Source organism: Amblyomma maculatum, chromosome 6 (assembly GCF_055883805.1).
Source record: "Amblyomma maculatum isolate TAMU_Amacu chromosome 6, ASM5588380v1, whole genome shotgun sequence".
Lineage (NCBI taxonomy): Eukaryota > Metazoa > Arthropoda > Arachnida > Ixodida > Ixodidae > Amblyomma > Amblyomma maculatum.
The window spans coordinates 173,093,187-173,111,596 of record NC_139349.1 but is presented as its reverse complement, the minus strand read 5'-3'; the positions used below and the strand labels follow the sequence as shown (position 1 = coordinate 173,111,596).

The 18,410-nt window shown below is 44.2% G+C and overlaps 2 protein-coding genes across 3 annotated transcripts in view; both read left to right on the top strand.

Annotated features, from left to right (window-relative positions):
* LOC146187423 (methionine aminopeptidase 1D, mitochondrial) overlaps window positions 1-5,781 on the top strand; it is a 37,626-nt gene extending 31,845 nt beyond the window's left edge. Inside the window, exon 6 of the mRNA XM_084607679.1 lies at window positions 2,556-5,781. Coding sequence (XP_084463805.1) covers window positions 2,556-2,701 — 146 coding nt within the window. The 3' untranslated portion in view covers window positions 2,702-5,781. The remainder of the gene's footprint in view (window positions 1-2,555) is intronic.
* Window positions 5,782-11,912: 6,131 nt separating this feature from the next.
* The window catches only part of LOC146187421 (uncharacterized), a 175,650-nt gene continuing 169,152 nt past the window's right edge, over window positions 11,913-18,410 (top strand). The window contains exon 1 of one of the 2 annotated variants that reach the window (XM_084607675.1): window positions 11,913-12,154. The gene's annotated coding sequence lies outside the window, so the exon portion shown is untranslated. The remainder of the gene's footprint in view (window positions 12,155-18,410) is intronic. The other variant, XM_084607673.1, reaches the window with a different exon arrangement.

The following is an 18,410-nucleotide window of genomic DNA, read 5'->3' as shown; positions in this document are numbered from 1 at the left end:
GCCCAGATGGAGACAAGTCCATTTGTCACAACATTGGCTCGGCTTGCAGACTGAGGCTTCCCTTCAACCCTTCTCATGATTGGTAACACGTCTACATTACTGGGCTTTCTTTCACTTAATCTCCGCTGAACGTCTGTAATTGTGAGCTGACTGAAGCAGTCGCTTGTTTGTGGACTGACAGGCACAAAAAATGATAAATGCCATGAGGCAAGTGTGACAGCTTCTCCTCTAGAGGCAGTGTTCTGTAAAGTGGCAAGGGCACTAAAGTTCGCTTTGCTTTAGGCAAAAGTTTCATTCATGACTGTTGACAGCAGAGCTGCTATCAAAAGTTTTGGTCAAAACTTTCTTACGTCAGGTGGTATGAGTACTGTAATGTGCACTCCCTCACTCATGATATTAGTATTGATGTGAGGAAAGTATTGGTTTTTCTTTGCCTTGTTATCTGCTTGATTTTTTTTTTATTGTTCGCAATTTGAGACCATTGAGCTTATGTATAGCTTGCTAGAACTGCTCAGTCCTTTAAAGTTATCCAAATGTTTAACGTGTTGCAAAAATCTTTGACCCGTCGGCCAGCTCTTGTACTCAGAGTGCTTGTTGACCTGCAGTGTCTGTAATGTGGGTGACCTTCTAACACACTAGTCCCTACCTGTGAAAACTATCGGAGGAGCCTGATACCAATAATGCAAACACGGGGGCCAGTTGGTTGATCATTCTGTGGAATACTGCGCTACTTTATCTGTTCTTTAAGTGAGAGCTAGGCTATTTTCATCTATCGTCCCCTCCTAAACCCATATTGGTAGTCAGTTGTTACATTATTTTTCTCGGGGAACCTATTAAATCTAGGAAAAATAACCTTTTCCAGTCATTTTGAAAAATTCGAGAGGATAGATATTGGCCGATAATTATTCACGACGTTCACATCACCTCCTTTGTGCACAACAGTAATTCTAGCCTTTTTCATCGCATTTGGGAAAATGGCTGATTCAAGCGCTAAATTAAAAATGAGGGCTAATACAGGTGCAATGCATTCTATTACAAATTTAATTGGTCTTGGTTGTATGTTATTAGTACCTAGTGCTTTAATATTTTTCATGTTAAAGAAAGTGTGTTAGACCTCATCCGTGTTAGTGGATTCAAGAAATAAACTCTGTGAAAGACTGTAGCTCAGAGTGTTCATGCTTGTGGGGCCTAAATTACTTGCTGGTGCAATGTTAGCATTGTGTTGGTTGAAGTGATCTGCAAGTGGCACACCACACAGCTCTTCGCCATCTTTAATTATTGTTTTTGGTAATGCGGTCTTCCTTCTTCGGCCAAAAATATCATTGACAATATTCCATACGGCAGGTGGGTTGTTAGCTATAGTTTCAGCGAAGAGATTTTTGTATTACGAACGTTTTGCCTGTTTGAAAGTCGCATTTAGTTTATTCCGCACAGTCTTAAATTTCTTGAGCTTTTTCTCTCATCGCGAATGAAGAAAAGCGTGATAAAAGCTGTTCTTTTCTTTGATACTCTTGACATGTTTTGAGGTCACCCAAGGTTTCTCAGCTTTCCTCAACCGTCTTGCTGTCTTAAAAGGGAAATGCTTATTATAAACAAGAAGAAAAGCTTCAAGAAATGCCGAGTAGGCTAGTAATTAACACGCAGGTGGTAGTACTCGAGTTGCACTTTGGGCAGGAATTGCTGTTGTCATTAAAAAACTCAGGCTAAATGAGATGTCCGGTAGAACAAAATGCAAATGGCAGTGTACTCTAGGATGGCATGTTACAGTTCATGAGCTGTCACTCTGAATTGAATGAGAGGGCGGAGCATCACGTGATTTGCCTGTTGATTGCAGCATTGCAACCATCGACAAGTTGTTGCACTAGCCATAATTTGGCACATTTACATGACGCCCAAGCACGGCTACATGGCGGCTAACGGAGCTATACCTAAAATCGCACGACAGCACTAATTATACCACAATCTAATCACAGCCCTGGCACACCTGACTATTTAACATTCAACACTGACTTAGTGTAACTGAATTTTTTCGTCAAAGCATTTCTCAAGCTGAATCCAGCATTGTGTTACCTTTTTTATTCGTTTTAAAGTGAAAAGTTTCACCATTGGGCGTAAGTTTACCGATTGGTCATTGAAGCATGTTTACTGTGACAGTTTCTAGTCAAGTTTGATGCCTTCGATGATTGTTGTGAGACAGAGCAAGTGTTCAGTTGAGTCAATTTACGCACACTTATTGGAAGTATTGTAATGGCTGTAATGGTGTCTCGTAATGGTGGATACAAACCTTCAGGAACTGTTCCAAGAGCTTTATCTTCACTCATGTTATCGGAATCAGCAGAATTCTGATCCTTCCTGCATCAACGTCAACTTGAAAGCGTTGGTTTTCTTCCATTGTGATAGACTGTAGTGGGCTGAAAGTGTTCATGGGTAAACCATGTTTTCTTTCAACCACTTGTCTGCTTAGCTATAAAGCAGGATACACAGGATCATGGCAGACATGCTATCGTTAAATTTTGACAATATGTGCATAATGCTCATGATTCCTCTGTGTGCAGAGCCAGTAATCACGGAGGGAAGCCCAGACATTGCCATCATGGAGGACGGCTGGACCACTGTCACCGTTGACAACAGCCGCACTGCACAGTTTGAACACACTGTGTACATCTGTAATGAAGGCGTTGAAATTTTGACTGTTCTCTGAGAAGACAAAATCTTAGCATGCATGTCTTGGGGAAACAGTTAGTGCTGGGCACTCATTTACAAGCCTCCCACGTTTGAACCACACAGCAGTTGTGTAATACTTTTTTCAGCACGGGGATGCAATGTTTTCATGGCCCATAAGAATGAAACCTGGGATTAGGTTTTGCACTGTACGCTGCTTGCCATGCTCACTGAAACCCTAGCCTCGAACCAAAAGTAAAATGAAAACAAATACGCTATGTACTTTGCACCTGGCCAACTAAGCTGAATCAGGTTCATTTTTCTTTTACTTGCTTTGACTCAAGTTAATTAATTCATTGCTTACAGGAGAGGAAATGCGCAGTATCTGTCACACCTTTTTTGTGGACACCTGAACCGTGTTGTAAGGGAAGGGAGGAAGGTGGGAACGAAAGTGGAAAGAAAGAAAGAAAGAGGAGCCGTAGTGGAGGGCTACATAGTAATTTTGACCACCTGAAGATCTTTAACTTGCACTGACATCACAGCACACGGACGCCAATTTGCTTCGCTTCCACTGAAACGCAGCTGCCGGCGGTTGGGTTGCAACTTGGGTACTTCGGTAGAGTAGCCGCCAGCCGGGCATCTTAACCACTGCACCACCTTGGCAAGGCGCTTCAATTCAAGCAAAAGGGAAGTTTTTGCGACACATGGTGCTCTAAACTTTATTGTGGGAGCCTCCAAACTATAACCTGAGGAAGCATTGTGCAGGTGACATGGCTTGTCGTCATCATTATAACATGTGCTGCTGTCACTTATGCAGCTTTATTGACATTGATGCCCCATGGGGTCATTCAGGTGAAATACATAACAACAGCATCAAGTGACACAGGGCATTTGATAGATTTCAAGTGCGGTATGTGATATAACAGCTGTGCTGAACATGAAAATGCGCTGCACACTGATCAATTATGCACACAGTTTGTAACCTGTCAGCAGGGCACCCTATGCAGAACGGGTAGTATTTCATCTAGTGCTTGGTACAGTATTTGAAGCGGCTATGGGGGATGCCATAGTGGAGTGCTCCGGGTTAATTTTTTTACTATCTTTGGTCTTGTAACGTCCACTGACATTGCACAGCATACGGGCTTTTCTGTGTTTTACCACGGCCGGTCTTGAGGGAGAGAGCGCTTCTCTTCTCTTACGGCCTCTTCAATGGGGTCTGTTTCCACCGCCCGCCGCGCCTTGGTGGGGTCGCCACCGCCACACTGCTGCTCCTCCGCTACAGCCGTTCACGCGCAAGGAAAACGCGCGCTCGTTTTTAGCTTCGCCCGCATCAGTTGCAACCGGCAGGCTCTGACATTTCACCCCTTATGGTTTATACAAAGTCCGTAATCAACATCGAACATTTATCGTCTACGAGGAATAAAATACAGTCAACAATCCGCTCACGCGCGCGCTCCTTCGTCAGTGCGGCCGTGCACGGTCGAATGAAGCTTCGGGTACACTTCATTTTTTACCCCAAATTTTTGTACAAAAATAAATTTACCAGGCTATGCAATGTGCCTTTGAATGTTTTAAGCAGGTGTAGCGTGACCTGGCGTGAGTGCATGGTGAACTGTTGGGTGGAGATTCTGCCAACCGCTACCGTTTTCGTTTAGATCAGAAGAGGCACCGGCAAAAATTCATGGCGTGAGTAAAGAACAAAAATTTACTCATATAGTAAAAATTTAACTTGTCTAGTGGAGTGGGCTGTTCTAGCTTCGTTCAAAACATATCAGTCGGTTAAAAGACCGAAGATGTATGTAGTCTCGCGACTACTTTTAATCAAGGAAATGGACATAAACAGTTAAGCAGAATCGAAAAGAGCGGCAAACAATAAAAAAAATGTCCTTCAAAGTTACACATTGCACTATATATTCATCAATTCATCAAAATGCGACCTGCGTCTAGAAAATTCCATCTCAAAATCTTCCTGCACGGCTTGTACACATAAGGAGTTGGCCTCTCGGTCTTCTCTGTCACTTTCCTGGTATAATTAATTAAGAAGAAGAATTCTGAGAAATTTTTCAAATATCAAAGAAGCGGACCTAATAACATAGCTGTTGTCAGTTCCTTTCGGGCAACTCGGTGTTGAATTCTGAAATGCTGATTGAATCAGGATCTTAAGTATTTCGAGAACATTTGTGTGTAATAGGTGCACGGCAGCTTTTTCGAAAAAAAAAAAAGAAGCTTGACCAATAGGGCAACAAGCTCTGGTTTCAGATAATGCAGTCCACTAGAACATTGCCCTCATAGAAGAGCGTACTACTTGGGGCTGCTTCTTTCGCTAGTTTCAAGAATAGCGCAAGCGTCACACCTGAAGTTGATTAACTAAACGATATATCCAGCGATGTAAGGTAAACCGGAATATGTGACAGTGGGAAAAGGTATGGTAGGAGATGCCATCACTTCCTTCAGTGCCTTGATTTTGCTCTCATATGAAATGTCCGTCTTGACAATGTAGTGATGTGCCGCTAGCTGTTACGGCCCTCGCATCTAGCATATGTCATTCCCTTCCGCGCATTAACCTTAATTTCCCGAAGAGAGCCTCAATGGGTCGCTATATAAGGCTCATTTGAGTCTTCAGTGAGAGTGTCCTTCTTTAACGCTTTAGAAGTTTCTTGCATACTTTCGATATAGCAGGTGAACTCATTAAGCCACTGCATCGAGTATCACCTTCATCATTTATTGGCCTCTTTTTACCACTTCGAGCACAAGTGGTGTCATGAATATCAAACCATTTTTGATTGTTTTCGTAATATGCTTAATATGTAAAAATTTCATTAAAACAATGTTTATTTGCAAAATTAAAATGTTTATAATACCACACATTGGCTAATATATGAATTGTAATAACATTTAAAACTCAACCCTACAACGTTTACTTTGACTGTTATACTAATACTTTATACCATGCAAGCATTTTGCAATTTACATTACATTTTTATGAAATTATTTTCATCTTCGGTGCTACATGAATGGTTTCGCATCTAGCGCTGAAAGACGGTTTTGCTGTTGCAGACGAGTTGCTGTCATGTTAGCCTTGATGAAGCTTGGATGTGATCACTGCTCATTCTGTTTTTTTTTTTTTGGGTTCCTGTTTTTGTATTCATAATCCACTTCAACCATGAACCAACTAGCCCAAAGCAAAGTACTTCTTGTACAGGCTTGGGAAAACTTCGGATTAAAATTTACAAAAGTAGCTACCATGCCGCAATGTATGCCATGCTTGTCGAGCGTTTGCTGAACGACAGTGTTTCTTATATCCGTTCACGTGTGTAGTACGTTGACGACATGCCGCTGCAGCATCTACCTTCTGTGTTCTTTCATTTCGGGGCTGCACTCACTACAAAACCCGCGAGCGACAGCGCAAAACCAGGCAAAAGCCACCCGCCGCCGCTGAAGCAAACGCGGAGCGAACAGTGAGCAGGTCGTGTCCCTTGCGGCGGCGGAGAGCGTAACTCAAGGAGAAACTTTCCCATTGTTCCCGCGGCGATTGAGAAGGCCCTAAGAAAGAGCGTGCGCTCTCCCTCGAGATCGGCCGTGGTTTTACCTTCACTAAAATGGGGCTGCATGACAGTTAATGATATCTCATGTAATCACGTGGAAGTGGTTGTTTTGATGTCTGTTATAAAAGCTGTGGCTTCGCAGAAACTTTACAGTAGCTCAAAAAACACTGAAATTCGTTTTTCTCTGTCACTTATAATCAGTGCAGCTTTGTGTTGCCACAGCCTTTTTGACAAAAGACAGCTGGTGTTTGAAGTATTAGATTCTGCACAGTAGTGATTTTTAAGTATTGGAGAGCCTTGCCTAGAAATGTTTTGTTACATAGCTGTCAATGTATAGTGACATGGTAGAATGCACATCACATGCTGAGCTATGCTGCTTGCTTATGTAAGAAGAGCCCCCCCATCTTTTTAGTATAATTAAGGCAGTGTTAAACTTGTGCAGTGTGTGATATCGTTAAGTCTTGTTGTGGTCAACTCTTGAGTTTTTGTATGCCTTTCATACCATTCCACAGGAGTCCACAAAGTATGGAAAGGCAAAGAAATGTGTGTGGTTAATTCAATGACTGTGTAGCGAATCTGCCTCACAGTTCTGTGCTTTGAATGCCAAGTGTTAAGAGCTGAGGTCTACATCATGCTTTGTTGCAAATATCACATTTGTGCCTTGTCGCGTGGATATTGCGTGACTAAAGCAGTGAAGCGAAATACCCATGTTGAGGGCTTTTTTTTTCTGTGAAGCTGTTGTTTTCACAAGAAATCGGCCCTGGTGAACTTTCGGATATCAGATGGCAGATGAGTGAAAGAGACACTAGGGACAAATCAAAGTTAGCTTGCTTCTATAAATCACCACTTTCTAATAACAACGAGATTACTCTAAAATATACAGCTCTTAGAGCAAGCAGTGTTTTACGGTCCGAGTTATTGTATTAGCTTTTACCCCAGTTTTACAGTTTCATTTCTCGACACTGTCCGCACCACAAATTCGGACCACCTGCTGTTTCAGTCGCTGGCCAACCTGTTGTAAGCATTTCGAAACAGGTGGCATGCACATACAGTGTAGCAGAGCCACTTTTGATGGCTGTGGGGGCACTGGTTGACTCGAAGTCTCTCCTATCAAATTTTCCCAAAACGTCTGTGCCCAATCATCACAGAGAAAAGCTCTCGAAGTAAAAAAAAAAAGAAAGAAATGAAATCTACTGCACACCTCCTGCTTTGAGTTTAGTGCATTGCCTGACATAACTTAAACACACTGTTTTTTACCAGTTAAAGAATACCGAAAAATGCAGTACAGGCATCATTGCCTGCTGCTGTTTCCACAAGCAAGGCAGTTTTTTTATTGGCAGCTCATTGAGGCTAGCCTATACTGCCATTAAACTTTAAATCATTGTCAAATTTTTGTCAGTCCTAATAACACAAGTTTAATGGCAAAAAAACGTCTCATTTTTCAAGTCCTGTTTCGTTGGCAATAAATGTGCCTTTTCTGCTGAACAGACACCCAACACAGCAAAGAAAAGAAATAAACCGAGACAGTTGATCTTTGGTACGGGGAAAAATTTGTACTGTTGTCCTCAATGTCTCTTTAAATACTATTAATTTATGCAAGTAACAGAGAGGGAACAAAGTGGAGCTTACCACATGTGCACCATTCTGCACAGCGCTTTTCCAGAACACTAGTTTTGTGATAACAAAGCTTGACTTGGCAGGAGGATGGAGAGGTTAAAAAAAGGCATACCATGTTAAGCATTGACAACAAAAAAAGCATGGCCTAGGGAGCTGAACTAAGTCATGCATGGCATGGATGAGGCAGCTACCTTGAGTGTATTGTTTACACTACATTGTACTGCAAAGCAGTTTAATGTGAACATGCTGTACAGCAAGAGAGGAAAACACGTCATGGGCATTGCATAATATGTGTTTCAGTCCTTTTTTTCCGTCTGTGTTTCCACTTGGCTGTCTTCACTGAGTGTTACCAACACTCTTATTGCACAGTTGACACTTCCATACTATGCTTGTGGCACATTTCCACCTTAAAGAGCTAATCAGTGTGAATTTCAACCAAGTGTGCTGTTCCGTTTTAAGGAGAATCCTTGTCAGCCCTTTGGTGTCATGCCGACCTTTCTGGTAAAATGAGCGAAGCTGAAAATGAGGTGCCATTGGCTACTCTTGCTTTTCTCCAGTCAGAGCAGGAATGAGGTCAAGTTTTCTTAAGTAATGGTTTTGCACAATGCTGAGATGAGACTGCCTATGAGTGAAGGTAATTTTGTCTTCCATTCAAGTTCTGTGTAACTGGAATTCTACCGTATTCTTGTTAAAAAGAGGGGTTCTCGTGCAGTCACAGTGACACTGTTGGGGCCCGACTATATCTGTACAGAGTGTTATTGCACGAATGTTTTACTAGCAGCAAATACTAGGAAGGTCCGAACAAAAACAGTTTTATTACTGCGAGGTGTTTGCTCATAGATGGGTTGCATACCTGTAACAGAAGTTTTACATAACAAAGTTGCAACCTCACTCAAGAGTAGTAAAGTATGCAGGCTCAATTTTTTACTGCTTGCGATTTAGAGCGAGCATTGTCAGTCCTGTAAAGTTCCTGCTTTCATTTCTGCTTTTTGGTATTATACGCTTGTTGTCGTGCTTACAATCACACAGCGCGGATACAAACACGGATAAGGGAGGAGGCATCACACAGCGCTGATCTCATGTAATATACGAACACGCTCAGTAAGTGGTTTTAAGCCTGTTATCATGTTTGTGCATTTTGTATAGTCTGATCCCAGCAAAGATCAACCACAGGTTTGAGCTGAGTGCTGTTCATTTGCAGTTGCGAATTTTTTGGTGATATGCGCAGGGGATAAAATGTATAGTGCTTGCCATTGTTATTTGTGGGCGCTGTAGCTTTAAGTTAGTTGATGGTGGTGGAATCTCCAGGCAATACTGTAGTTCCTTGTCAGTTCCTCGTTCTTACCTTTTATTTGGCGCCACTTGAACTGATCAATCGGAGGTGACTGATTGTAGTGCATAAGTGATGTCACAGTCATTTTTGTTTCTTTTGGTTGCGTCACACGGCCCTCTTAGTGGTGGTGTTGCAAGCGTTTATAAGTGCACATTCTTTGCAAAAACAATGTGCTGAATGTGATGATGTTCCAGTCAAGAGTTAATGTCATGGTCAAGGATTGCTGAGAAGTTTCACGTGTGACTATAGATAAGCATGTGGATTTATTTCTCCGCATCAACAGCTGTGGTAATTCCCCTTGAAAACAGGTGAAGAAAGTGAAACTGCATGTGAGAAGATGTAATTAGCCATAAGCAGACAAGTGTTTGGGTCTTAGCGTATATATCATAGATACTTTATAGCTTAATTGAGTGAAAACTTCGGAGTGTTCTTTTTGGGGTGCCTTGGATTGTTCTTTTTTTTTATCCTCTAACTGATTTATTGGCATGTTCTTAAACATGTCTCTTGTGAACTGAAATGAAACACCTGTGCCCCTTACCTGCTTTTCTATTTAATAGAGGAGTTGTGCCACCTTATCATGGCTGTAAGTGGCATAACTTAGAAATACAGGTTCCCTTTTCTCTTGATGTGTGTACGCTTTGAGGTAATATTTTGTTACTTTGGTATAGCCAGTTTTGATCTCATCTTTTTTTTGTGATGGATACCATCACAAGAAAGAAAGAGAGAGGAAAACACGTCATGGGCATTGCATAATATGTGTTTCAGTCCTTTTTTTCCATCTGTGTAATATATGTTGATAACTATTCCTTGCATTGTTCAGGCATAGCCTCACTAGGAAAGTCTGCATTTTTGCTTTTCTCTGAGAAATGGCACAATATCAGCAGATTTGTCGCATACACAATTTGTCACTTCAGGTTTCAGGGGTTAATTTTTCAGTAACTTTGATAGAAATTAGAGCCACCAATGCTATGTACGAGTTTTCTGTTGCATCACAAAGTGTTTAAAAGACTAACGTGCAGTATTTTAGCACTGTGTAGCTTCTCAACGGCATGCCCTTGTTGAACACTTACACTAGGGTCTTTTACACACCTCTACTCTACTTTACAAGTTGTCAATATGCCTATTGTCCTCTTGGCCATGTTTTTTCAATGCACCAGATAATAATTCTGTCTCAGCGATTATCTTCACTTAGAAGAAGACCTGCAAGGTTACTCACTAATTTTAATACTGGGCTAAACCATGGCTGTATAGAAAATTATGGGCTGTGACAGAAAGCTTTCCTAACATAACGTTTATTTGTCATCATTAAGCTGTGACTACATTTTAGGTGTTGCAAAATAGTATATGCCGTGGTATGGTTTCTTGCCTGTCTACTAGTGATGCACTAAAGCATGTTTCATGGCATTGCATAGACTGGCCACACTACTTTATGCTGTATAGTTTTACTGGTGGCAAAGGAGATCCAAACAGTTAACGGTTGTGTGCATAGAATGACAAGTTATTGAGTGTATGATTTTAATCAGATTCCTGTATAAACCAGTCATCAGTTTGTGGCATGTCATAGAGGCAAAGCAGATTTTCATTTGACACCATTCTCGCATACAATATTTTCGTGTCTACACCAAGGAAGACTAGTGAAGATTTTGTATATATGTAAAATAAACGTCCGCAAGTTGTGATACAGTTTGTAAGTGTTTGTTTGCTTTCGTACCTGGTTTGAAGTCTAAGGTCGAGGGGTGTTTTCTGTGACTGCACGAACGCAAGAAAGCTTCTATTTATGCTATAAGAAACCATAAAAAAAGATTAAAGTGGACCAGGGATGGTTCCACAATTTTTATCTCTCGTGTGACAGATGTTATCAAGTCCTGCATTCTCTGAGATATTTTAACCTTCAGCAAATTCCTATTATTTACTACTATAGATTCTTTTAATGGTTGAATTACATTAATGAATTAATTGTCATGCTCTAAGCGCAGTTGCAGCATTCCTCGTGTTCTCTTTTTCCATTTGGGGTGATTTTAATGAGGACATTAGCTGACTTAATTAAGCATCTGGCTGCATCTCGGCATTGAAGATACGTATACAAGGTGGGCGTGGTCAAGACATTCGGACGTCACCACTGGATTCGCGTTTCTTGCGCAAGCTGCATTTACGTGTAAGTATAATTGGCGATGAGGGGCCGGAGGCGAAATTGATGTCGTGTACATAATATTCTCCAGGCAGTTAAGTGTGTGCGGCATTTTCATAGTATCGTTTGTAGTATAGTAGTTCATAGTAGTTCATAGTATCGTAGTTGAGCACGGTTTAAAATGCTTTTAACTTGATTGAAAAATTATTGTTCCTAGCTCATATAGTATACCAAAGCTGGAGGCTGGATTCAAGGTTTGAATTCTGCAGTATTGATTCCCGTTTTGTTCACCTTCAACTGAAGGCACAACTGCGACGTTTTGTATACAACGCATGCGAGATGATGCTCCGAAACATGGGGGGGTATTAAGGAAGCGAAATAATGGGCTTTGCATCAGATCGTACGCGGCCCAGCGAAATGTACTGCTGGCGTAATTTGGTTGGTGGGCAAGGAGGCCCCGATTATTATTTTCTATAAAATTACATGCTAACCTGAAAACCCTCCGTAACTGCCTTGTCGGAAGCGCGCTTCAGGCGTAACTCGGCACCCAACGCGGCACTACGGTACGGTCGCGCGTCCCCGGTTGTGAAATCGAAACAGAAAACGGCGCCGCCACTCCATAAGTTCGCTGGGTACGAGGCTACCGCTGCCTTGACCGGTCACGCCAACTGGCGTCTTCTGTTGGCACGAAACATGGAAATTTTGTGAGTGGGAGTGGGCTGGCACGGTGGTCGCAAGTGTTTTCGACCGCTAAACGAATCCGAGCAAGACGAAACAGCGGTTTCCACTCGTGTGAAAAGCTGCCGCAAAATCGGCGCGTGCCGTCCGAATGTCCGGAGGCGTCAAGAAGCCAGCGCGTCGTCGTCTTCGGTGAGTTAATCGCGCCTTGCATATTCATCGCATGCGGCAGCACGCACGCGCGCGCGCTGTCGTCGGCTGGGCCACGCGAAGTGCACATCGGCCGAAGTTCGCGCGTGGTTACAAACAGAGCTCGCGCGGCGTCTACTTGTCGCCGGTGGCAGTCGCGGTGCCAGGTAGCTCGTAATGGCTACGGCAGCGGTTCGATTCTTCCCAGCCTGCGGCAAGGTTTTGCTTGCGCCAGAAACGGATGCCCGTTCGGCAACCCGGTCGCCTGCACAAGTGTCCCGAGTCGCATCACGCGGACCCATGCTGCGCGTGGACTCGAGAAGGGTGTGCCCGTTGCTCACACGCGCTTCAACAAAGCCACCTGCCGAAGATACGTGGTGTTCGGCGAGGTGGTTTCGAACCAAACATGTCTGTCGTGAGAACGTGTTCGTGGCTGCTCACTGGCCGGGTTCGCTCCGCGAACCGCTGCCTGCTGCTCTCCCCGATTTCCCATCGTGAACGTGCGGTGCTTCAAACGATCTTCTGCTGTAGTGTTCTCTTTGCGGGCAGACAAGGCACGACCGCGTTCCAGCACCTCGCGGCATGTTTCTAGCGCCGATTAGGCTCTATGCTTATGTGGACACTGGAGATAATGTAAAGCGAGACGCCGGTGCCGATAGCGGCCGAGGTGATATTACGCGTACTGCTACCGCCTTTGGGCCCGAGCCAAGCGCGGCGCTGTGGAAGAGCTCGCTCGCAAATTGTGCAACCCTTGGCGACGGCACGGAGGGCTGTATTCCCAGACTCGCGACCGTCACCGCCGAGGGAACATAGCGGTGGTGGTGCAGTCATTGCGAGATCATTGATAACACGCGCTACTTCGCGCTCGCGTTGCCGCACGGGCGTGATTGCGTGAGCGTCCCCTTCCGCGCCTCGTGAAAGAACGAACGGGTGTCGCGCCGGCGGGCATCGGAGTAACGAACGTGCAATCTCACGCGAAACCCTAGTAAGAAAAGCGCGCCTCTGACTCTTTTGCTTCTACGTCACATTAATGCCTGAGCGAGCGAGTGGATAACGAGTTTCTTGCACATGCCGTGTGAATACAGTTATAGAACCAACATTTTAACACGGCTAAGGCTGCATGAAGCGGTAGCTTTGGCCTTAAGGTTATATGTAAGGTTATAAGGTTGTGTGTAAGGTTATGTTTAAGTTTGGCTCATGATGCAGTAGTCGTCATCTGCGCCCCTTCGTGGCCGAGTTGGTCGAGTGATTCCTCGAAGCATTTTGATCACATGACCTTGCGCGTCTTGGAAATCGTAACATTGCTCGGAATTACACTAAAGGACGACAGAAATTGAATTCAAACGAAGATGTTCACTAAAGAAAATTGGCAGCCGAACCGCAACGTCATATGTCATTGTGCGCAATCAGCAAACGGCGGCGTATATGATCAGTCATGTTGCAGCATTCCTTCAAAGATCGCATATTTGCAGTCATAGGTGACTGCAAAATACTGGACAATTTTAATTGACAGGCGTATGAGTATACATATATGCGATATATGCGTCTGTATCCGTTTGAGAGTAATCTTTGCGTAGTTACTGGACAGCTTGAAGCGACCTTGTTCAAGCTGCCAACTGCAAAAGAAGCCATGTGCTTGTAATTGTATTAGGCCGTGCTCCTTCAAGTTTTAGTTTTGTTTCCCCGTGTTGTTCTAATTGTGTTGCAGACGAGTTTTCACTTGCTACCCCGTGTGCCGTTTGGTTCTTTTTGTAGTCCTGATGAGTTAAATCTGCTGGGGATTGTTAGTCGTGCGATTTGGCACTCAGATAGGCACGCACAATCATACTGTGCATTTGAAATGGAGTTGTATCAATATCCTTGGTGTCGTGGTCTACGCTTAAAGTACCCAAGCTGGAAAGCAGCAGTAGCACCTCGGTTCGTCGAAGAGCCATGTGATGAGTGATATTTCAGACGCGTCGAACGTACTGAAGTGATCCATCGCTGACACCTGCGTTCTTCGGTCGCTGTTGTCAAACCAGGCAGCATCGGTATAACTTCGTGTCGACGAACAGGTGCCCGTGACGTGTGCAGGCTGCTCTTTATGATTGCAGTGTGCCGTAGGGGTCAAGGACGCTCTGTTCGTGACATGTTGCAAACGCCACGCGAAGGTTTTGCAGCATGAAAGCTGGGCAGCCTACGATGCTGAACTACGCTATGAATCAGTTGTGCGTCTCACGTGCACAATGGTTTCTAGCAGCGGAAGATAAGACACGTCTTTGAGGGCACGGATGAAGAATTGTTCAATCAACTCAGAGACATCTACGTTGGAGATGGCGTCAACAAAAAACTGCCGACATATCGAGGACTAGACTACCCAGAACTAGACCGACCCATAACAGAATCCGAGGTCAGAACAGAGATAGCCAGCCTCAAAAGGAACGGCGCTCCTGGACCGGATGGTATAACCAGCAAATTAATCAGGAACTTAGACGACGACTCCATTGTCAGCCTGACCAAGTACACGTAGGAAATATGGGAGAAGGGGGAGCTCCCCATACAATGGAAATCGGCAGACGTCATCTTTATACCCAAGTAAGGAAAACTACGCAAGTTAGAAAATCTAAGACCCGTTTTCATCACCTCGTGTCTGGGGAAATTGATGGAGAAAGTGGTCCAGACAAGACTTGTCAACTATATGGATGCAGAAGGATTATGGCACCATGAAATGGTTGGCTTCTGAAGGCTCCTTGGTACGCAAGACTCCATGCTGAGACTCAAACACGTCATCATGGACAAGAGAAAAACCAAAGACACGAAGGTCATTCTAGGCCTGGACTTAAATAAGGCCTTCGATAATGCAAGGCATGACGCAATCCCCAATAACCTTGAAGAGCTAAACATTGGTGCAAGAACCTTCGCTTACGTAAGCAGCTTTCTCACAGAGAGAAGACTCCGGTTAAAATTCTTAGAGACATAATCCCCAATTATCAGGACAACATGCAGACAGGGGCACACCACAAGGTTCGGTGCTCTCCCCATTGCTCTTCAACATAACAATGATTAACCTCCCACCCCTGCTCAAAACAAACCAGGATCAAGTTTAGACGATATCAACATCTGGCTAACACAGACTCGGACGCAGAAATACAGGAGAAGCTCCAGCGCGCGGCTAGAACGGTCACAGAGTACGCGGAAAATATAGGCCTCAAGTATTCATCGCAAAAATCTGAGCTACTAATCTACACGAACAAATCGGAGAAGCCAAGCTTCGAAATCACAGTGGATCGTCAAAAAGTGCCCCAGGTTAATCAGATTAGGACCCTTGGACTCATCATCCAGGCAGATAGCAGAAACGGGTCCCTAATAGCCAAATCACATAACTACGCCGCACAAGTAACGGGTCTCATCAGAAGGGCATCTTTCTAAAACAGGGGACTAAAAAAAGAGCCCTATCAATGTATCATCTTATATGCTATCAAGTGCTTATATCATCAGTAGGGTAGGATATGCAGCACCCTATCGAGACCTGACAGTAAGGGAAAGGGGGCAAATATACGTTGTAGTAAGGAAGAGCATCAAAAACGTACTCAGCCTGCCCAGCGGCACCTCCACAACCAGATTGTTGGTAATGGGGGCACAGAAAACATGGGAGGAAATAATGGAAGACACAAGAATAGTGCAAATGGAGAGACTCAGTCAATCCGAGACGGGGAGACAAATTCTAGAATGGGTCGGGCTCCAGCGAGACAGAGGGGCGGACCCCAAGATCAGCCTGAGCCAAAACTGTAGAACTAACCTGTACATCCCACCCATGCCAAGAAACATGAGCCCCATTCACAACAAAATTTTACAAACATCAGCATATCCCCTCCCACGGTGGTGCAGGGGCGCTCGGCTGCTGTGCCCATGCATGCGGATCGGACCCGGCCTCGGCACCCGCTTTTCGATGGAGGCGAAAGCAAAAGCAAGGCGCCCGTGTGCTGTGCGATGCCAGTGCATGTAAAAGAACCCCAGTTGGTCAAAATTTCCAGAGCCCTCCATTACGGTGTCTCTCAGCCCGAGTCGCTTTGGGACGTTAAACCCCACAAACCGAGCCAAATATGTGCTGGTCAATTTGGAGGCTAGTTTCTGATATGGGTTCTAACCGATGACACATGTAAAGTGCCGTTCATTGTAAGTGTAGGTGTCCACGGTGAAGTGAGCCAGATACTGCACCTCCCTTCTTCCGAACACCATCTTGAACAGTGTTCCTTAGCCCAGCCGTGGTGGCGCAGTGGTTAAGCTGTCCGACTACTGTTCCGGAATACTTGTGTTCGAACCCGACCGCTGGCGGCTGTGTTTCGATGGAGGCTAAATGTAAGGCGCCCGTGTACTGTGCTCTAATTCTAGTTAAACACCCATATTTATCTAAATATACCAGCCCTTGACCATATATATTTAGTATCTACAATGAACCCTGGCCAGTACTCTGCCGTCGGTATGTGCTATTTTGACAGGTCATCATCATCATCAACTGGCACTAGCTGAGCCACCACCGCTGTCTCGCGCGGAAATAGAACAGCAAGAGTTAAGTGAAGAAAGAGAAAAAGACGCGCGTCACAACAGCCGTCGTAGATGTATACGCTACCGAAGCGGGGACGAGTGCAATCACGGCATTCAAAACAGATAAAGATACATCAGCGGCAGGCAAGGTGCTTCCATCGCAAAAAGCGAAGACCCCTAGGATCCCAGCCCCGGTGTGCCGGGAGCAGCCAGTAGCATGACTGGGTAGCTGGCAGGCCTGTGCAGTTTGAGGAGCGTGGTTGGTTGGTTGGTTGGTTCATAGGAAGGGAAAGGCGCAGTATCTGTCACACTTGCTCTGTGGACACCTGAACCGCGCCGTAAGGGAAGGGAGGAAGGTGGGAGTGAAAGTGGAAAGAGAGAAAGGGGAGCCGTAGTGGAGGGCTACGGAGTAATTTCGACCACCTGGGAATCTTTAACGTGCGCTGACATCGCACAGCACACGGACGCCACTTGCATGGCGCCATCTGGTTAATATAAGGGGCGAAAAGTTGACAATCTCAGTTTGCAGTCAGCGAGACGAGCGGCAAGGTGTTTCTGCCGAAGGCGAAAATTAACTTCGCTAATTATGGGTGGCTCGACCTATTGCTGCGTTTACCAATGTCATAACAGCTATAGAAACAATGCAGGCATTTATCGTTTTCCTTGGAGATCCTACGAAATGGAAAAGAGGGAGCGCTGGATTCAAACAGTGTTTCTGCATATTATTTTGCATCCTCGATAGCTAAGCCCTTTTCTGTACCAATAAAAAAAAAAAAAGAGTGGTTTGGACTTTTGTATGTTATTTCTTGCATTAACAACACAAAATCATCTCTGAAAGCAAAGTACTTTAAGTAAGAAAATAGAACCAAAATATTTCAAAAGGTCACGTGCCGTTGGATGGTGGTAATAGTGTATTAAAGAAAACGAACAAAAAACAAAAAGAAGGAAAATAATGTTGTCTGCCGCGGTAATTGCTGTCCAATATCTGAAGCACTCGAGCTGCGGCCGGCGATAAAAAAAAAAAAAAAATAAAGGGGGGGGGGGGAGGTCGGGGGGTAGGGAGAGCATAGCGAGGAGAAATACACGGCAGCGATAGCATGAAAGGGCAGGGGAAGCTTTGTAAATTATTTAAAAAACGGGAATGTCCTTGGACATTCATTTAATTAGTGCTTTCAGGAAGTAGCTAAAATGAATGAATGATATGAAGCCTTTATTTGAATGAAGGGATGGCTCTCGGCCGCTGTTCGGGTAATTAGGGAATCAGGAGGTATGGGAAGTGTAGCTTCTTGCTTCTTCACGGTTCTTCAAGCTGTTTCTCGTTGCCTGCCGATAATAAAAATCCTCTAACTTTGGTACATACTCAGCAAGAAATGCTACGCTTCTTCGAGGACAATGCACAAAGCAAAGCAGTGTCAATCCTCAGGACATAGGTCATTATCATTACTTGCGTGTAGTAAGAATGCGTTTTACGCAACTTTAACCCGTCGTTTGCCGGCTCCATAATAAAGTTATACATACATACATACATACATACATACATACATACATACATACATACATACATACATACATACATACATACATATATACATACATACATACATACATACATACATACATACATACATACATACATACATACATACATACATACATACGTACATACATACATACATACGTACGTACGTACGTACGTACGCAACTGTAATGGACCATTCACATGTGGATGTGTAGA